Below are 18024 nucleotides of genomic sequence, written 5' to 3'. Positions count from 1 at the left end.
AACACTGATGCTCACAGATTTTATTACTGATTCTTCAAACATCAACCAGTGTCTTTGTTTAGTCTGACAAACAGTCAGAGTATTTATTTCTGTTTGCTAAAAGATTTTAATGATTCAACTTTCTGGCTTTTTGAGGTCAAAACCAAAATCAGAATTTGCCGTTTTATGACTTTGACTATGACTGGTTCACTGTTCAGGAGATGAGGCCAGCTGCGTAATCATCTCAGAGCTTTATTCAGATTGTATCAAGAACAGAAAATGCAAGCTAATAAAAATAAAACAAATGTTAAAACAGTAATTGGTGCAAATTAAAAATCTTAAATAAAGGCTTTAAGAGTCAGCAGCTTCGTGTTCGTCGAGGCCTCAGAAGCAGAGAAACATTAATTCACAGAGGAGTTGAACTGGTGCGTCTCTTTGGTCTGGAACATTTTTGGCAAAATAAGATTCAGAGCAACAGGAGGACCAGCTGTTGGACCACAGGAAACAGTTTCCACAAGAAGATGAAGCATTTCAGTCATCTGAGAGATGATTTGAGGTCAGCTCAGCCCTTCGATCCGGGTTTGAGGGTGCTGAAGGGTTTGGAGTTCCGCAGCGAGCCCGAGATCTCCTGCAGGAAGGCGGCGATGTGCAGATCCTTCTCGGACTTCCTGCCGTCAAAGATCACCACCAGAGTGAAGTGCGGCTCGGGCCGCGTCAGGTAGTAGGTGCTCTGGACCTTGTCGTCGTAGAAGTGCACCACTTTGTCCAGAGTGTTGAGCTCGGCGGCGCGGTCTCCCATCATCATGATGACGTTGGGCCAGTGCGTGAGCGGCCGCTCTCCGGACGGCAAGGACACCACGGCGGGGAACTGCTCCACGCCCTTCGGCGCTTCTCGGTACGAGTGCGGGTGGTGGTAGCCGTGGCCCTGGAAGCTTTCGGAGCCGCGGTTGTCGAACACCAGAGACACGTTGCTGGCGTCGTGTTTGCGGATGAAGGAGCTGATCTTGCCGTGGTAGTCCGGCGTGGTGCGGGCGGTCAGGGCTCTCATGTCGGCCGGCGCCGTCTGCCGGCTCAGCGCTTCGTGGAAGTAGAAGCTGAACTTGGCGAGGAGCGCCGCCTGGAAGCGCTGCAGCCACACGTACAGGTGGGGAGGCTGCACCGCCCTCTGGGACTGACCTCCGAACAGGTGCTTGCGGGTCTCTTTCTGCCGCTGGAAAAGCTGACCCCAGGCGGTGAGCTTGGAGTTGGCGCCGTGCAGGCTGAGCAGAGCCGGCAGGAAGCTCCACTCTGACACCTGGGTCTGGCAGCGCAGCAACTGGGTCACCACGTCTACCTCCATCTGGAAGCCCTCCTCCACACGGCACAGGATGGGGTGATGGAACCTGAGGGAGCGAGCAAGAGGAGGTTAGTAGTTAAACAGGAACAAAAGCAAACGCATGCAAAGACAGCGGCTGACCTAATTTGTAGTGACCTGAAAGCAGCCGTCGTGCTGAGAACACATTTGCAATTAAATCTGGATCTGAGTGTGACTTCACACACACACACACACACACACACACACACACACACACACACAGCATCTGGGGTCCATATATTCCTCCAGGTCTGCAGATGAACATCACCTTCACCCTTCACTGCTCGCTCACATCAGTCGTGTGCTGTGTCGTCCTCAGCCTGCAGTCTGTTCCTGCTGCAGTCGCAGGACACATTTTCGCTGACACGTCTCAGGGGAAAAGGTGGAATCCTGCGTTTGCTGGATTAAGCAGAAAGTTTTCCTCCTCCAACCCCAATCTGTCATTCCCTCCCCTGCATGTTTCTGTCTTTTACCTCACGGATTCAGTGGTGGATGAAATGTTCAAGCCTTAATTTGGGTAAATACTTGTTTTCTTAAAAGAACAGGATTAAAGAATGTCATTTTAGAAACTACTACACAATGAAAACACTTGTCACACACTTGGTGCTGTATTTGTGCAGGATGGCCTCCAGCGTGGTGACCAGCTCCTCGGAGTTGATGCTCTTCTGGCTGCCCAGCGAGTGCATTTTCTCGTACAGGTCGGCCATCTCCATGCGGGCCTGGGTGAAGTGGCACAGCTGCTCTGACAGGTGCGACAGCAGGTCCTCCAGGTAGGAAGCGGAGCCCGGCTGGCTGTGACGCCCCATCGTCACCACCTTCCTGAGCTCATTGTACAGGGAGGTGTAGATGGTTCGGATGGAGTCTTTGCGGCTGAAGAAGGACTGGCCACCTGAGGAGGGAGAGGAGAAGAGGAACTGCTGCTTAGAAACAGACAGATTTACAGCACGAGGTGAAAGTGGTACTTTTTTTAGCGTCCACGTGCAACAGCGCCCTCTGGTGCACGAAATCTGTAGCTGTGCCTTAGTCTCATTTATTATCAGCAAGGATAATGAGAAATATAAAGATTTAACTTTTTTATTTAGCGCCAGTATTTTCTCATCAGGTGGTGAGTCGTGAGGCGGGAACACAGTGTGACCTCTTAGAAGAAGCCACCCTCAGGTAAATATCTTGATAACAATAATAAAAACACTTATTTTTAAAGTATCAGAAGGCAGTCAGTCCCAAGTTTAGAGCCTTCTCAATGGATGGTTTATTAAAAGACTTATTTTTTTCATGCAATTATTGATTATTGCTTTGCTCTTCATCAATTAAGGCATGACAACAATGTTAAGATACAGACGAGGCCACTCCAGCTGAGAAAAGGTTTAAGCTGTTTCAGGTGTTTGTCACCCCTTCCGAGAAACAGATGAAATTTACCCATTTTCTGTCCGAGGAATGTCATGTTGTGATACGCCTTCTCCGCCGCGGCCAGGTGAGCCAGAGCGGCCAGCAGGGCGGCCCAAATGGCCCCGGCGCTCTTGCTGTTGTCCTTCTCCTTCTCCACGTAGTCCTTAGCCCGGTCGAAAGAAAACATGCCGAGCTGCGTGAAGAAGCTCTCCAGGATGGCCCGCTCCCGGGGAACGGGCCGCAGCTCTTCCACCTCCATCATGGGTCAGAGTCTCTCCCGCAAACTGACCAGCTGTCTGCCGGAGCGAGCTAGCGGTGAGCTAACCGTGTTAGCACAGTGACAGGCTAACGTCTAAAGAAGAAACGACCATTTTTCTGACCAAAATACGCCGACTTTAACACAGCCTGGCCATCGTTCCACGCCGTAACCCTTCGTAGATATGTAAACAAATGTCTTCACCATGTACTTAAAACCACAATTTAAAAAATGTGCCCGTATCAAGCTAACTACCTAACCGCACGACGCCATAATGGCTACATCGGATGTAAATACTACGGAAAGGCAAGAGTACCAAAATAAATACGCTCAGCTGTAATCACACCCCTGACTTTGCTTTTCTTGCATGTGTATAATAGAACCACTGAGATGATTTCTGCTTCACTGAGGCTTCTGTGGAGGTAGACCCCAGGCCAGAGCAGTGTGTCCTGTGTGTGTGTGTGTGTGTGTGTGTGTGTGTGTGTCTCAGGGTGTGGCAGCCTTCTCTCCTCCACCCTCCTACTCACCTGCACACCTGACGAGTTGTTGTAAGAGTCAGTATACTATTGATAGAAATCTTTCAGCTTGGACCATAAAACCATAAAACTAGTATTGCTCAATGGACTGCGGTTGGTTTGCCTGGTTTATGGCCAAATAAATCGAGATGATGAATAAGGAGATTATTATATCTGATACAAGTCAGCAGGTCTGTTTGTCTTTGTGAGTTTCTTTTAATTTTTTATTATCAAATCTTTTGGCTATTAATTTTTTCAACTCAGGACAACACGGTTTCCACATGATGTCCTGACTTTTCTTTCAAGACCTCCAGCAGGCTTTTTGTGAAATGTCTAAGATATTGAGATATTGCAAAGATTTTCATGAACTCTGAGACATGTCAAGTCCCTTTCAGGATAACAACTAATGAGATTTGACAATGACTATTTAGACAGCATTCACCAACTACATTTCCCTTGAGTCTTTGACATATGCATTCTCTCTCTCTCTCTCTCTCTCTCTCTCTCTCTCTCTCTCTCTCTCTCTCTCTCTCTCTCTCCAGGGGTGGATCTCTGCTGCCTTTAAAAGTGTTTAGAGCTTCAAAATGAGGGCAAATCATATTTACTTTCCTCCTCCACTCCTCCCTGCTCGGTAGGTGACATTATCTTGTGCGTGTGTGTGTGTGTGCGTGTGCGTGTGCGTGTGCGTGTGCGTGTGTGTGTGTGTGTATTTCAGTCATTTCAGTAAACTGCAGTAAATGTTCATTTCACATTGGATAGAAACAGTTTGAGGTTTGTGTCTGTAGGTGTTGCACAATGTTAAATGAAGCCTCACTGAAGTGTTTAAATTGGATCTGTATGAAGTTTGTGGACAGATTAAAAAAGGTAAACACCTCCTGGAAGAGAAGACGAAAACACTGAAGAGACTGAATTATGGTTACAAAGTCCTGCATGATGTTGAATATGATCATCAGATGAGAAAATGGCATTAAAGATCAAAATTTATTATGTTTTTTTCTCAGGTTGGCATTAAGTAGAGCATTAATCAATTTGGTTTGAAATAAAGGCATGAATCAGTCTTTCAGCATCTTTTTCAGTTACAAATCATCACTCTTTAGCTGTTTCTAATGTGGAAAAATGAAGATTTGTAACCCTCAGATTTAATCCAGGGAGTTAATTTCTACAGATTATTAAACAGCAGCTCTCTTTTTGTTTTAGTTTTATGAGTTGGGTTTCAGTTTAACTACATTTAAGAAGTTATTGCTCATCCACTGATTGATTGCCAAAACACAGTTAGTAATTGAGTCTATAGCGGCAGCATCATTTGGTTCAACACAGCGGTGTGCCATCTGCGTAACTATGTAAACATACATTTTGTTCTGGAATGACGGGACCAAGTGGCAGCATGCATAGTGAGAACAGTAATGGAGGCTCACTTGTCAAATCAAAAACAGAACATGGCAATGACTCTTACTTTGGTTCATTCATGTTGATGTTCCTGTTCATGAATGTGTGCACAAAATGTTATGGCAGTGGACCAAAGTGGTGGACAGACAGACCTTTCATCCATATTATTATTATATGATAAAAACAAACAAACAAACAAACATCAGCCTCATGCACTGGAGGAAAAGTCACGGACACCAAAGTCAGGAGGATTCATCCTCTGAGTACCAGAAATGCATAACCCACCTCTCCACCGTCCATCTGTATTCTCAGTGTTTTGCACATTTATTATTATTTAGCAAGTGACGAGCTGATCCATAGGCTGTTAGATCAAAGATGATCTGATAGTGAAAGAAAGAGCTTGTGTTCATGTGGACGCTGTTTGAACAGTTTGAGACAGAGACCTGTTTGTGCTCTCAATATTCTTTCAGGGAGGAAGATGTTTCCATGTGATCACAGATTACAGTCAGCACCTTGTCCACAGCTTTACAATATGTGACATTTACAGGAATTATATGGGGGATGATGATGCTTGTGGTATACATGATTAGAAAAATCATTCCTGGAAATGATCTGACTTGATCCTTTAGCAAGTAAGGCACATATGCGTCGTGTCTGTGCTGTAATGTAAGCATAACACTGATTAACTGGGTCAGCTGTCGGTGAATTCTGCAAACTGGCGCCATGTTTGATTCGCTATTGATTTGATTCACACCTTTGACTGACTCTTCTCCACAGCAATGCCGGTCGAGGCTCGTGGGTATTGCAGTATTTGAGACTAGTCCATATCACTAAGCCAAAATTACGAACAGTGCAGGATTTCTCGGAATGGAAGAAGTTTTTCGGTATATATCACTACATTAAAAAGCAATTACTGTCCCAAAACATGTGCGGAGTGATGCCTGTTATTTCCAACACCGCCGTGATTTTAAACAGGTTACTGTCCCTTTAAGAATTGTCAACGGTTTGTTTGCGGAAGTCGGTCCGTTGCTTAAACCTTCCCCTCCGGTACCTGAGAGTCAGCGCCTCAGCCAAGCAGTCATATCGGCTTATTTGTATGCTACCTACTCAAACATAGTTTTCAGTTGATGTAGTTATTTCCTATAAAGAAAGTATTTTGGTCCGCGTTTGAAGAGAGAAAAATACTTTCGTCTCAGCTGTAAACGCTGTTAAATTCAGCTAACTTAGCTTTCTGCGAAGGCAAGCAGTTGTAACTCACGATGGCTCGGGAAATAACTGGTGAGTTCACCTCCACTCAGCGTGTGTAATTGAAGAAGGGACTTACATTTTTAATATCGTAAGACGGAACATATTAGCACATTTGCTAACGTTAGCCACCGTTGTTGCTAGCTAACGTATCTTATGTACAGCGATGTGGAACCTTTTCGGTGTCTCCTCGTCAACGTCGCTGTTGTCGTTAGTATCAACGATTTTTCAGCATAAATGATTAAGTTGGTCAGTTTCTTAAAGGGAAACTCCTTTCACGTGTCGCCCTCCTGTATGCATTAATAACGTGCACATGTAGCCTAATGCTTTAAGGAGCCCAGCTGTAACGCAGGTTTAGAGGTGTGACAGCACAATACGCAGGTGCAGTGGTCCTTTCCTTTTCACGTGTGGAAGAATGAACGATGATGAAGGCACTCTGCTGTGCCAGAGGAGCCAAGTGAGAGTACATATACAGTTAAAGTATTGCTCCTACTGCAATAGTCTAATATTCCCCATGTTCATAGCGGCCATTGAAATATAGAATTTGTGTTCATTGTGTGTGACTGGGGACAAAACACACAGTCCTTGTTTTGTGCAAAAATGGGCTCACAAGTTCATCTGAAGCGAATGCTTGGCATTCAGTCTCAGCTCAGCAAATCAAATGGGCATCCTTCAGAGTTCGTCTCCTCAGTGTAGAATCACCTCTTTGTGCTTCCACAGACAGAGTGTCCCTGAGCTGCAGCTGAGGGATAAACAGAAGCAAAAAGAATGCATTCTTTACTCAGCGGCTGAAAGTTCCTCTGTGTTCACCAGCTGCTCTCCTGCTGAGTCTGTCTCACGTTCGGTGCTGAGCAGGTGGTGTACTGCCGATTTTAGAGATTTGTCTGTGAAAACAGCTGATGCGTTCAAAAACGTCTCTGTGAGAGCGCTGAGGGTGAACACACGGGCAGCAAAAGGTGATCTGAATGGCAGTATAAAGCCTCATAAACCTGAGGGGACCTGCCAGCGTAGGTGAGAGTACCTCTGCAGGTTCACACCTGATACTGTCGCCCACATTGAATAAAAGGTAATCATTCGCTGACCCTGTCTCCTGTCTTTCAGCTCAGTCTTTCTGTCAGCATGGAGTATGAAAACGAGGTGCAGATGAAGGAGTACGTGAAGATGATGACTGACATGATCGTGCTGTGCGCCACCCTGGCGCTCTCCCTCTTCTTCTGGGTCGTCTCTCTCACCATCAGCACCTACTACGGTGAGCTCCTCTCAGTCTGAGGTTTTAGGTTTGGATTTCAGTGTCCGATGCATGAAAGTACTTTTGAGTTATGGCCCAAAATCTCATCTGTGTGGTCACAGTTACCTTTGATCCCTAGGACCTTGAGTCCATGTCAACGTTTGTGCCACATATGAAGAGCCTCAAGCCTCAAGGCTTTTGGTGATGATGTGTTGATGAGAATCGGACGGATGGAGAGTAAACCTGGAAACAACGCGGTCAGCCACAGATGTCACCGGCGCATAGGAATGAAAATGTCCCGAGGGAGGAAAACTGAGTCAAACCAAATCATGTGCTCTCTGCTGAACAGTCCCTAAATTCCTCAGCCTTCACGCTCAGTGTGTTTCTATCTTTCCCAGAAATGAACATTAAATGTGGTCACAGTTTTTCATAATTCATCATGTAACCTCATGTTGTGCAGTTTGACCTTGGTCTAATCAGTGTAATGTGTGTTTCCTGTGTGAGTGTGAACGTAAATCTTTCATTCACACAGTTGGCCATCGTACAGTCTGACCCTTAAATAATAATCCGCAGCTCCGTCACCAGGTGAACAGCTGGCGTTTGGTCAAGCTGAAGTGTTAAACTTCAGGACTCAAACGTTTCCTCTTCACAGTGGAAAACTGAAGGTTTGGTGCTGCTGTCAGATCATCCGTCATTCACAAAATGTGGAAGCCACCAGAAGCGTCTCAGGTGGAGCGATGGTCGTGATTTTAACGCTGCTGTGTGTGTGTGTGTGTGTGTGTGTGTGTGTGTGTGTGTGTGTGTGTGTGTGTGTGTGTGTGTGTGTGTGTGTTTACAGGGACACTGCAGCCCGTGTCACCGTGGCGGTGGCTGTTCTCCATCTTGATTCCTCTGGTTATGACGGTCAGAGCGCTGAAGAGACGCAGCCTGGACCACTCCGGAGCACTGGGAGGTGAGTGCGTGTCCATGTGTTCAACCATTTTAAAGCTGCGCTGGCGAGTAATTTTTCTTGATAATGGACTGAGTGCGATATGAAAGGAGGCCATTGAAACGATGAACCCACCGAGAATAAGCGCTTTGCTCGGCTCTGTGGGATGTTTCTGCTGAGACATGTGACACTTAATTGGTCTTTGTGGGCATTTAACAAAATTATGTTTGGTGCTTCTCAGACAGCAGCAGATAGAAAAACAGCAGAAAAACATGCTTAGATGTGTCTGAATGCAACAATAAGGCAGATAGACGGTGACGCCTTCAGGGTGGGAGGGGATCAGGTCTCCTTCGGTCCGCTTTCACGATAAGATTTTGTTGATCCCACAGCGGGAAAATTCAGTCATTATCGGGTGACATCCTGCCCGGAGAGACGTCAGCAGGGACAGAATAAATCTTTGTGGCCGAATCCACCATAAAGAATCGATTCAACTTGTATGAAAGTAAATATTCTGAAAGAAAGGCATTGATGGTGTCATTGGGCCAGCTGTTTCAGGAAGTGACTGCGGCCGTTTTAACATGTGAAGTGACTGATTTGTGTGTTTCTGTCAGTTTATGGCGTTCTTTAAGGTTAACAGGAAGTCAAAGACTCTCACGTGATCTCCGTTTCCTCTCAGCTCTCCTCGTCGGCTTCGTGTTGACGATGGCCAACTACAGCTTCTTCTCCTCCCTGCTGGCCTTCTTCATCACCTCCTCCAGGCTGACCCGCTGGGGAGGAGCGCAGAAGAAGAAAATAGACGCCGAGTACAAAGAAGGTGAGAGGCGGGAAGGAGCGGCGTCTGTTTGGATGAATCCAAGTTCAAAATGTCATGTTTTAACTCTGTGTGTGTGTGTGTGTATGTGTGTGTGTGTGTGTGTGTGTGTGTGTTAGGGGGGCAGAGGAACTGGGTCCAGGTCTTCTGTAATGGAGGAGTCCCCACAGAGCTGGCACTGCTCTACATGATCGAGGTAAACACACACTCTGCTCATGTGTAGGCCGTTGATTTCCTGCTGGTTTCTGATTGGCTGTCGTGTCTCAGGTGGGTCCAGGTGAGATCCCCATTGATTTCAGTAAGCAGTACTCGGCCTCCTGGATGTGCCTCGCTCTGCTGGGAGCGCTGGCCTGCAGCACTGGGGACACCTGGGCGTCAGAGGTGGGGCCTGTCCTCAGCCAATCACAGCCAAGACTCATCACCACCTGGAAGGAAGTGCCAGCAGGTGAGAGGCCACAGAGAGTCAGGGTGTGGGGGGGTGGGGGGTGGGACACAAGGAAAGAAGAAACTGTGGGCGGTGGAGTTGCATTGTTGCTTTTGACTGTGACGCGGTCGATGACCTGAGGCGGTTCTACGTGAGGGTAAATAGAAACTTTGTTTCATATCGTGAAGTGAAGAGTCTTTATGTATGGACGAGTGTCAGGATGAATGGATGTGGTTAAAGGATGAACTCCTCGCTTGAGGGTCAACTCTGATTCTTTCTTCTGTTCTCGTTGTGCTGCAGGAACAAACGGAGGAGTCACTCCCGTCGGGTTGGTCGCCAGCTTCCTGGGTGGGTTCACGGTGGGCGTGGCTTACTTTGTGACGCAGCTCCTGTTGGTCAGCGACCTGCACGCGGCCGACCCTCAGTGGCCCATCATGGTGTACGGCGGAGTGGCCGGCCTGCTGGGATCCATGCTGGACTCCTTCCTGGGAGCTCACATGCAGTATTCAGGTAGGAGGCCGACAGGAGGAGCAGTAACAGTGTGAGGAGGGACCTGGCTATGTGCTGGAAGACTGCTCTATCAGCTGATCTCTATAGATTCATCAAGAAATGGAAATACTTCTAAGAACAGACATGTTGAAAATGCATCACGAGCTGCCTGTGCCTCGTTAATTAACGATGATTCGTGACACACAAACATTGATCCATCGACAGGAAATCGACTTCTTTGATCATTTTTATTTTTAAAGCGGCTTCTCGTTAGTTTTCTCTTTCAGTTTGTGTGTTTTATTTTAGGATGCAGCTGAATGTGATGACGTGTTTCAGTGTTTTCTGACGTTACAGATCAAACCATTCATTGATTTATTGGTGATAAAGTAATTGTTGGTGGAGACCCCGATGGGTCACATTAGCGTTAGCTCCAGCGTGCTGACTGAGTGCAGTTTGGACCTCTGGAGACGCGCCGCTCATCTGTCCGTCTGTCCTCAGGCTTTGACTCCAGCATCGGGAAGGTGGTGAGCTACGAGTCCGCCACCACCCAGCGGATCTCCGGGAAACCCATCTTAGACAACAACGCCGTCAACCTGTTCTCCTCCGTCCTCGTGGCGCTCGTCCTGCCCGGGCTGGCGTGGGGGATGTGGCCGCGGTAGACCGCCGACCGGTGAACGGCGTGGAGCGACGGACTGATCCGAGGAGCTTTTCCGAGACATCTGAGTACTAAATATTAAAAGAACACACACACTCACACACACTCTGCGTGTTTTGTTATTCTTCATCGACTCCACGACGTTTGACTGAACGCAGACGAGGTCTCAGCTGACGGACGGACGGACAGTAACTCTAAATATATAAACGGGTGTTATTATTGGCGATCTGAGTGAGTACAGAAACCCAGGAGTTGGAGTTACAAACAGAGTCATATTCATAGTAAATAAGTGTCAAAGAGCTTCAACAGGTTCGTCACTGAGTAAATAACATGCAGTTTATCGCTGCAGAGGATCAGGATCCATTCAGGAGCTCCTTTGAACTGGTTTGTGCTCTGAATGTCTGAATCTCATTTAATGTGCAAATAAACTGGTGGTACTTTTGAACTGAAGGTGTGTTTCTTTGTTAAAGTGTGTGAATCGGAAGATTACAGCCGGCCTCGATCTGCAGCCACATGCTCGTTATATCTCACCTGCCTGTCGTGCACTTGACCTTTGACCCGGAGTGTGAGGTGGGAAACAGAGTCCACGGAGAGCGAAGGCTTTCCAGAGGTATTACTGTTTTTATTTCAGAGTGTCTGAGAGAAAAGGCACTAAACCAAACCGGGAGAGTGACATTGACTTTGAATGGGAGAGAGAGAAGCAGAGGAGTCAGGTTTAAATTAACGTATAGAAAGTTTACACACACACACACACACACACACACACACACACACACACACACACAGCTTCCTATCTACACACTTCCTGATTGATTGATGAGAGCAGGCTGAAAACTCCAGGAGCCGTTAAAGGACGATTCCCTGCAATTTATTTGTCACTCAGATTCTCCTGAAGCTTCACCAGCGTCTGACAACAAAACCATCAAAACTCTTAAAGAAATCACAAATAAAGTTCCTGCATTCAGCTTTATAGTGTTGAAAAGACATTTTAAGCCCCGTTCAGACGAGATTAACACGACAGGCGGAGGCGAGGGACCAAATACTCGCCGTACTTTAACTCATTATTCAAAGCACTGGGAAATGAGAGGACACGTGGACATTCAGCAGGACAAAGACGCTGCGTGGAGACCGAACATGAGACACGTTGATATGGCTCAGTGTGACCTCTGTGTCCTGAGGACATCACCGTGTCTGATGCACATCGGGAAGAAACGTCCAGAAATCTGCTTAGAAATCTTAGAAAAAAAGCCCATTCAGAACTTGCCTGAGAATTTTGCCGTTTTTAAGTTTTCTTCAGTATCAAAGTCTCCAGTGACGCTTGTCTGTGCATCAGTGGTGACACTGCAAACAGAAGCTGCTAACAGCTAATTCTGCACACGTTTAATGGCACCAGTTCCCAAAAAGGCCGACGCTAATGTTAGCATGTTTACATCCATCACATCAGCAAATATTCTGACTTCACTCAGTCTCACATATAAAAAGGAAGAAGGACGAGCTTCAGTAAACACACGGTGGGGATTTAAATTAAGGCGGAGCGGCGAGTTCACAGGTAAACAGCTGGAAACAGCTGTGAAGACGACGTGGGTGGAGGTCAGTCAGGTGATGTTAGTCACCCCACCTGAGTGAACCCAGTCTGAACGAGGCTTTAAAGTTCGATCTCATGATCTTCTGATTATCTTTGCATCCAGCTGTACTTCCTTAAACACCTTCGAGCGCCTTCATCCTTTTCTACAACGTAACCTACGATTAAACACAAGCTTCTACACGTTTCATCCTGGAAACAGTAACTGACTGTTTGCTCTTTGTTTGAAATTATTTGAGCCGCGAGAGAAAATATCTGAGATTATTATAGAAAGAAAACACAAATGAAAATGTTTCATCTTGATGAGAAAACCTCATAATTCACAGAACAAATCCTGACGTGTGTCCACATTAAGAGAGCAGACGGCTCATTTATGTGTGTTAAATAAACATCTAATATAATATTACACCTTTAGTCTCTAAATTATTCATTTATTTTTTCCAAAATTTGATGAAATATGACATTTTCGTGTAAAAAACGTACTTTTCTTGGGGTTAGGACATTTCTCTGCGGAGCTGCATCACCTCCCAGAACATCTGCTCCGCTGAGGACGCAGCACAGCGACACGGACGTCACAACGAGTCACCGAGTACACGTACTCGACTACTGCACTCACGTACTTGTACTTCATGTCAGTGTTTATACTGTCTGAGAGGCCAGTGTGCACGAAGCTTCTAGAATCACCAGGTTCATTGATAATGAGAAACAAGAGAACAGTGTGTGTGTGTGTGTGTGTGTGTGTCTCACCATCCTCACTGACGTATTTGTCAGCCACAAACCTGAACACTGAACACTAAACGTCCAGTCTGAACCTGAACCTGAACCTCGTTCTAACATGAACCTTTAAAATCACATGTAAAGCCTCAAAGTCTCAAACTGTCCTCACAGAGAGAGAAAAAGTCTTCTGTTCCCATGAGGACAGTGTGTCCCCACAATGTCACTGCGTGAACAGAGAGTGTGTCCAAAATGCCAGTAAAAAACACACTCACACACCGTCTGTTTGAACACTTCTGTCACCATGCAGTGTGGGGACACGGTCAGCAGGGCTCTACCTGTGTGATGTCACCACAGGGGATTTCCCACACAGGTGACACCAGAAAGAACAGAAACAACAGCAAACTTCCCACTGTGTGTGTGTGTGTGTGTGTGTGTGTGTGTGTGTGTGTGTGTGTGTGTGTGTGTGTGTGTGTGTGTGTGTTGGGGGGGCAGAGGAACTGGGTCCAGGTCTTCTGTAATGGAGGAGTCCCCACAGAGCTGGCACTGCTCTACATGATCGAGGTAAACACACACTCTGCTCATGTGTAGGCCGTTGATTTCCTGCTGGTTTCTGATTGGCTGTCGTGTCTCAGGAGGGTCCAGGTGAGAGCCCCATTGATTTCAGTAAGCAGTACTCGGCCTCCTGGATGTGCCTCGCTCTGCTGGGAGCGCTGGCCTGCAGCACTGGGGACACCTGGGTGTCAGAGGTGGGGCCTGTCCTCAGCCAATCACAGCCAAGACTCATCACCACCTGGAAGGAAGTGCTAGCAGGTGAGAGGCCACAGAGAGTCAGGGGGTGGGGGGTGGGACGCGAGGAAATAAGAAACTGTGGGCGGTGGAGTTGCATTGTGGGTAACGTAGGCGGCATTTCTGGTTCTGCTGCATCAGTGAAGTCTTTTCATCATTTAAATGTTTGGGAAACTGGACCCAGTGAGTGTTTGACACTTATTGATAATCTTTAATGTTTGAAGTCATCATCAAAATCAGTTTGCTCTTCGTTTCCTGTCCAATATACCAATCGATCAATGGGCTCATCGTCTCATTGCTGAAGACATTCAGCTCCTGTGACATCTGTGTGAATCAGCAGATTGAATGAGAAACAGCTGGAACCTGCGGCTCCTGATCTGATCACAGATCTGCTGAAGTGACAGAAAAGACACAAACACTCAGTTTATTCGTGAAAGAGCCGAGCGGGAGCTCAGAGCGAGGTCAGACACAAACCAAAGATAAGATGGCCCCACAGCGGGTCGTAAGTTTGGAGTTTCTGCGAATGTTGTCGATCAGACTTTTGACTGTGACGCGGTCGATGACCTGAGGCGGTTCTACGTGAGGGTAAATAGAAACTTTGTTTCATATCGTGAAGTGAAGAGTCTTTATGTATGGACGAGTGTCAGGATGAATGGATGTGGTTAAAGGATGAACTCCTCGCTTGAGGGTCAACTCTGATTCTTTCTTCTGTTCTCGTTGTGCTGCAGGAACGAACGGAGGAGTCACTCCCGTCGGGTTGGTCGCCAGCTTCCTGGGTGGGTTCACGGTGGGCGTGGCTTACTTTGTGACACAGCTCCTGTTGGTCGGCGACCTGCACGCGGCCGACCCTCAGTGGCCCATCATGGTGTACGGCGGAGTGGCCGGCCTGCTGGGATCCATGCTGGACTCCTTCCTGGGAGCTCACATGCAGTATTCAGGTAGGAGGCCGACAGGAGGAGCAGTAACAGTGTGAGGAGGGACCTGGCTATGTGGCTATGTACTTTAACTCATTATTCAAAGCACTGGGAAATGAGAGGACACGTGGACATTCAGCAGGACAAAGACGCTGCGTGGAGACCGAACATGAAACACGTTGATATGGCTCAGTGTGACCTGTGTCCTGAGGACATTAGCAAATATTCTGACTAAACTCAGTCTCACATATAAAAATTAACGATGATTCGTGACACACAAACATTGATCCATCGACAGGAAATCGACTTCTTTGATCATTTGTATTTTTAAAGCGGCTTCTCGTTAGTTTTCTCTTTCAGTTTGTGTGTTTTATTTTAGGATGCAGCTGAATGTGATGACGTGTTTCAGTGTTTTCTGACGTTACAGATCAAACCATTCATTGATTTATTGGTGATAAAGTAATTGTTGGTGAGTCACATACATGCTCGTTATATCTCACCTGCCTGTCGTGCACTTGACCTTTGACCCGGAGTGTGAGGTGGGAAACAGAGTCCACGGAGAGCGAAGGCTTTCCAGAGGTATTACTGTTTTTATTTCAGAGTGTCTGAGAGAAAAGGCACTAAACCAAACCGGGAGAGTGACATTGACTTTGAATGGGAGAGAGAGAAGCAGAGGAGTCAGGTTTAAATTAACGTATAGAAAGTTTACACACACACACACACACACACACACACACACACACACACACACACAGCTTCCTATCTACACACTTCCTGATTGATTGATGAGAGCAGGCTGAAAACTCCAGGAGCCGTTAAAGGACGATTCCCTGCAATTTATTTGTCACTCAGATTCTCCTGAAGCTTCACCAGCGTCTGACAACAAAACCATCAAAACTCTTAAAGAAATCACAAATAAATTTCCTGCATTCAGCTTTATAGTGTTGAAAAGACATTTTAAGCCCCGTTCAGACGAGATTAACACGACAGGCGGAGGCGAGGGACCAATTACTCGCCGTACTTTAACTCATTATTCAAAGCACTGGGAAATGAGAGGACACGTGGACATTCAGCAGGACAAAGACGCTGCGTGGAGACCGAACATGAGACACGTTGATATGGCTCAGTGTGACCTCTGTGTCCTGAGGACATCACCGTGTCTGATGCACATCGGGAAGAAACGTCCAGAAATCTGCTTAGAAATCTTAGAAAAAAAGCCCATTCAGAACTTGCCTGAGAATTTTGCCGTTTTTAAGTTTTCTTCAGTATCAAAGTCTCCAGTGACGCTTGTCTGTGCATCAGTGGTGACACTGCAAACAGAAGCTGCTAACAGCTAATTCTGCACATGTTCAATGGCACCAGTTCCCAAAAAGGCCGACGCTAATGTTAGCATGTTTACATCCATCACATTAGCAAATATTCTGACTTCACTCAGTCTCACATATAAAAAGGAAGAAGGACGAGCTTCAGTAAACACACGGTGGGGATTTAAATTAAGGCGGAGCGGCGAGTTCACGGGTAAACAGCTGGAAACAGCTGTGAAGACGACGTGGGCGGAGGTCAGTCAGGTGATGTTTGTCACCCCACCTGAGTGAACCCAGTCTGAACGAGGCTTTAAAGTTCGATCTCACGATCTTCTGATTATCTTTGCATCCAGCTGTACTTCCTTAAACACCTTCGAGCGCCTTCATCCTTTTCTACAACGTAACCTACGATTAAACACAAGCTTCTACACGTTTCATCCTGGAAACAGTAACTGACTGTTTGCTCTGTTTGAAATTATTTGAGCCGCGAGAGAAAATATCTGAGATTATTATAGAAAGAAAACACAGAATGAAAATGTTTCAGCTTGATGAGAAAACCTCATAATTCACAGAACAAATCCTGACGTGTGTCCACATTAAGAGAGCAGACGGCTCATTTATGTGTGTTAAATAAACATCTAATATAATATTACACCTTTAGTCTCTAAATTATTCATTGATTTTTTCCAAAATTTGATGAAATATGACATGTGTTAAAAAACATACTTTTCTTGGGGTTAGTGTTCACAGTTTGTGTGTTATTGGTGTCTTTTTTTATCTAAAATAAATATTTGAAGGAGTAAATCTCAGATATTTTTCCTCCTTCACTGCAGCTCCATTGATTTCAGCCATGTTAAACTTTCTGACGAGGGGGAGAAAAAGCAAAGTCAGAGCTCCTCAGGTGGTTTAAATGCCAGCGTGTTTCAGTTTTCACCTCTCAGTCGTCTCTTATATCGGAGTGTTTCACCTCTCAGTAAACGAAATCTCAGATTTTGGATTCAAACTCAACAGAAACTAAAACCTGCGGCTCCAAACGACCTTTTCATGATGACTGAAAACATTTATTCTCTGTCACACAGAAACACACGCACACAGAGGCGGGGGAGGGGCCAAGAGGAGGAAACCGGGACCGGGGGGAGGGCGGGGCTTCGGGGCCGGGTCTGCCGTTGTCGGAGGGCGGCGCCGTCCGTCAGTCACAGCTGGTCTTTGTAGTAGCCGAGCTTAGCGAAGGACATTTCTCTGCGGAGCTGCATCACCTCCCAGAACATCTGCTCCGCTGAGGACGCAGCACAGCGACACGGACGTCACAACGAGTCACCGAGTACACGTACTCGACTACTGCACTCACGTACTTGTACTTCATGTCAGTGTTTATACTGTCTGAGAGGCCAGTGTGCACGAAGCTTCTAGAATCACCTGGTTCATTGATAATGAGAAACAGAGAACAGTGTGTGTGTGTGTGTGTGTGTGTGTGTGTGTGTGTGTGTGTGTGTGTGTGTGTGTGTGTGTCTCACCATCCTGCTGTTTGACCAGCCCTTGGTGGATGTAGCGAATGTAGGTGAAGAAGTTACACACTGCTGTGATCTGAGAAAACACAGAGACAAACAAACAAACAAACAAACAAACAAACAAACAGTCATTTCTATGAAATATCACAGCAAAAGATGTGCATGTGTGTGTGTGTGAGCATGTGTATGTGCATCTGTGTGTTTACGTGTGTTCATGTGTGTGAGCATGTTGTTAGATTGGAGATATATAAACGATCTTTATACACAGAACAGGAGCTGAAATAAAACAGGAACCAGGATATTATAAATAATATCATTTAACATTTACAGAGTGTGTGTGTGTGTGTGTACTCACTCTATATCTACAGTAGGGAGATACGTAGTAATAGTTGGACGAATCTCCAAACTTGATTCTGTGCTTACAGGTTTTGGTCTGACCGCTCAGGGCACATTTTCTGCCAAAGACACAGAAAAAAACATCTGAAAACTGAAAACAAGTGAACAAAGAAACTTTCCAGGAGTAACAATGAGACTAGGGGGAGCAGAGGGAGGACAGA

At 46.3% G+C, this 18024-nt stretch overlaps 4 protein-coding genes across 10 annotated transcripts in view; 2 read left to right on the top strand and 2 right to left on the bottom strand.

Moving 5' to 3' along the window:
• Positions 1 to 214: 214 nt before the first annotated feature.
• On the bottom strand, positions 215 to 2981 carry kics2 (KICSTOR subunit 2). The gene is made up of 3 exons (XM_076722612.1): positions 2750 to 2981; positions 1934 to 2222; positions 215 to 1361 (listed from the first exon to the last, which is right to left on the bottom strand). The coding sequence occupies exons 1-3, from the start codon at positions 2979 to 2981 to the stop codon at positions 542 to 544; spliced, it is 1341 nt and encodes a 446-aa protein (XP_076578727.1). The 3' UTR covers positions 215 to 541.
• Positions 2799 to 11101, top strand: tmem19 (transmembrane protein 19). 3 transcript variants are annotated; one of them, XM_076722614.1, is made up of 9 exons: positions 2799 to 3034; positions 4033 to 4121; positions 7223 to 7370; positions 8188 to 8301; positions 8954 to 9091; positions 9208 to 9284; positions 9356 to 9533; positions 9813 to 10022; positions 10500 to 11101. In XM_076722614.1, the coding sequence occupies exons 3-9, from the start codon at positions 7241 to 7243 to the stop codon at positions 10658 to 10660; spliced, it is 1008 nt and encodes a 335-aa protein (XP_076578729.1). In that variant the 5' UTR covers positions 2799 to 3034; positions 4033 to 4121; positions 7223 to 7240; the 3' UTR covers positions 10661 to 11101. The 3 variants fall into 3 exon arrangements, with proteins under 3 accessions (XP_076578729.1, XP_076578728.1, XP_076578730.1); XM_076722613.1 differs by lacking the exons at positions 2799 to 3034; positions 4033 to 4121 and adding an exon at positions 5909 to 6154; XM_076722615.1 differs by lacking the exons at positions 2799 to 3034; positions 4033 to 4121 and adding an exon at positions 6797 to 7132.
• Positions 11102 to 11241: 140 nt separating this feature from the next.
• rab3ip (RAB3A interacting protein (rabin3)) overlaps positions 11242 to 18024 on the bottom strand; it is a 16551-nt gene continuing 9768 nt past the window's right edge. For 4 of the 5 annotated variants that reach the window (XM_076722200.1, XM_076722197.1, XM_076722198.1 and 1 more), the window contains 3 exons: positions 17823 to 17922; positions 17474 to 17543; positions 14544 to 17235 (listed from right to left, as the gene is read on the bottom strand). In XM_076722200.1, coding sequence (XP_076578315.1) covers positions 17153 to 17235; positions 17474 to 17543; positions 17823 to 17922 — 253 coding nt within the window. In that variant the 3' untranslated portion in view covers positions 14544 to 17152. Of the gene's footprint in view, positions 12721 to 14543; positions 17236 to 17473; positions 17544 to 17822; positions 17923 to 18024 lie in introns of those variants that run through there. The other variant, XR_013075851.1, reaches the window with a different exon arrangement.
• Positions 13257 to 14794, top strand: LOC143315258 (transmembrane protein 19-like). Its single transcript, XM_076722858.1, has 3 exons — positions 13257 to 13274; positions 13588 to 13765; positions 14470 to 14794. Exons 1-3 carry the CDS (start codon positions 13257 to 13259, stop codon positions 14712 to 14714), a joined length of 441 nt encoding a protein of 146 aa, XP_076578973.1. The 3' UTR covers positions 14715 to 14794.

This window comes from Chaetodon auriga, chromosome 22, assembly GCF_051107435.1.
Source record: "Chaetodon auriga isolate fChaAug3 chromosome 22, fChaAug3.hap1, whole genome shotgun sequence".
Classification (NCBI taxonomy): Eukaryota; Metazoa; Chordata; class Actinopteri; order Chaetodontiformes; family Chaetodontidae; genus Chaetodon; species Chaetodon auriga.
Note: the sequence above shows the minus strand (reverse complement) of the source record. Positions and strands in the feature narration are given on the sequence as shown.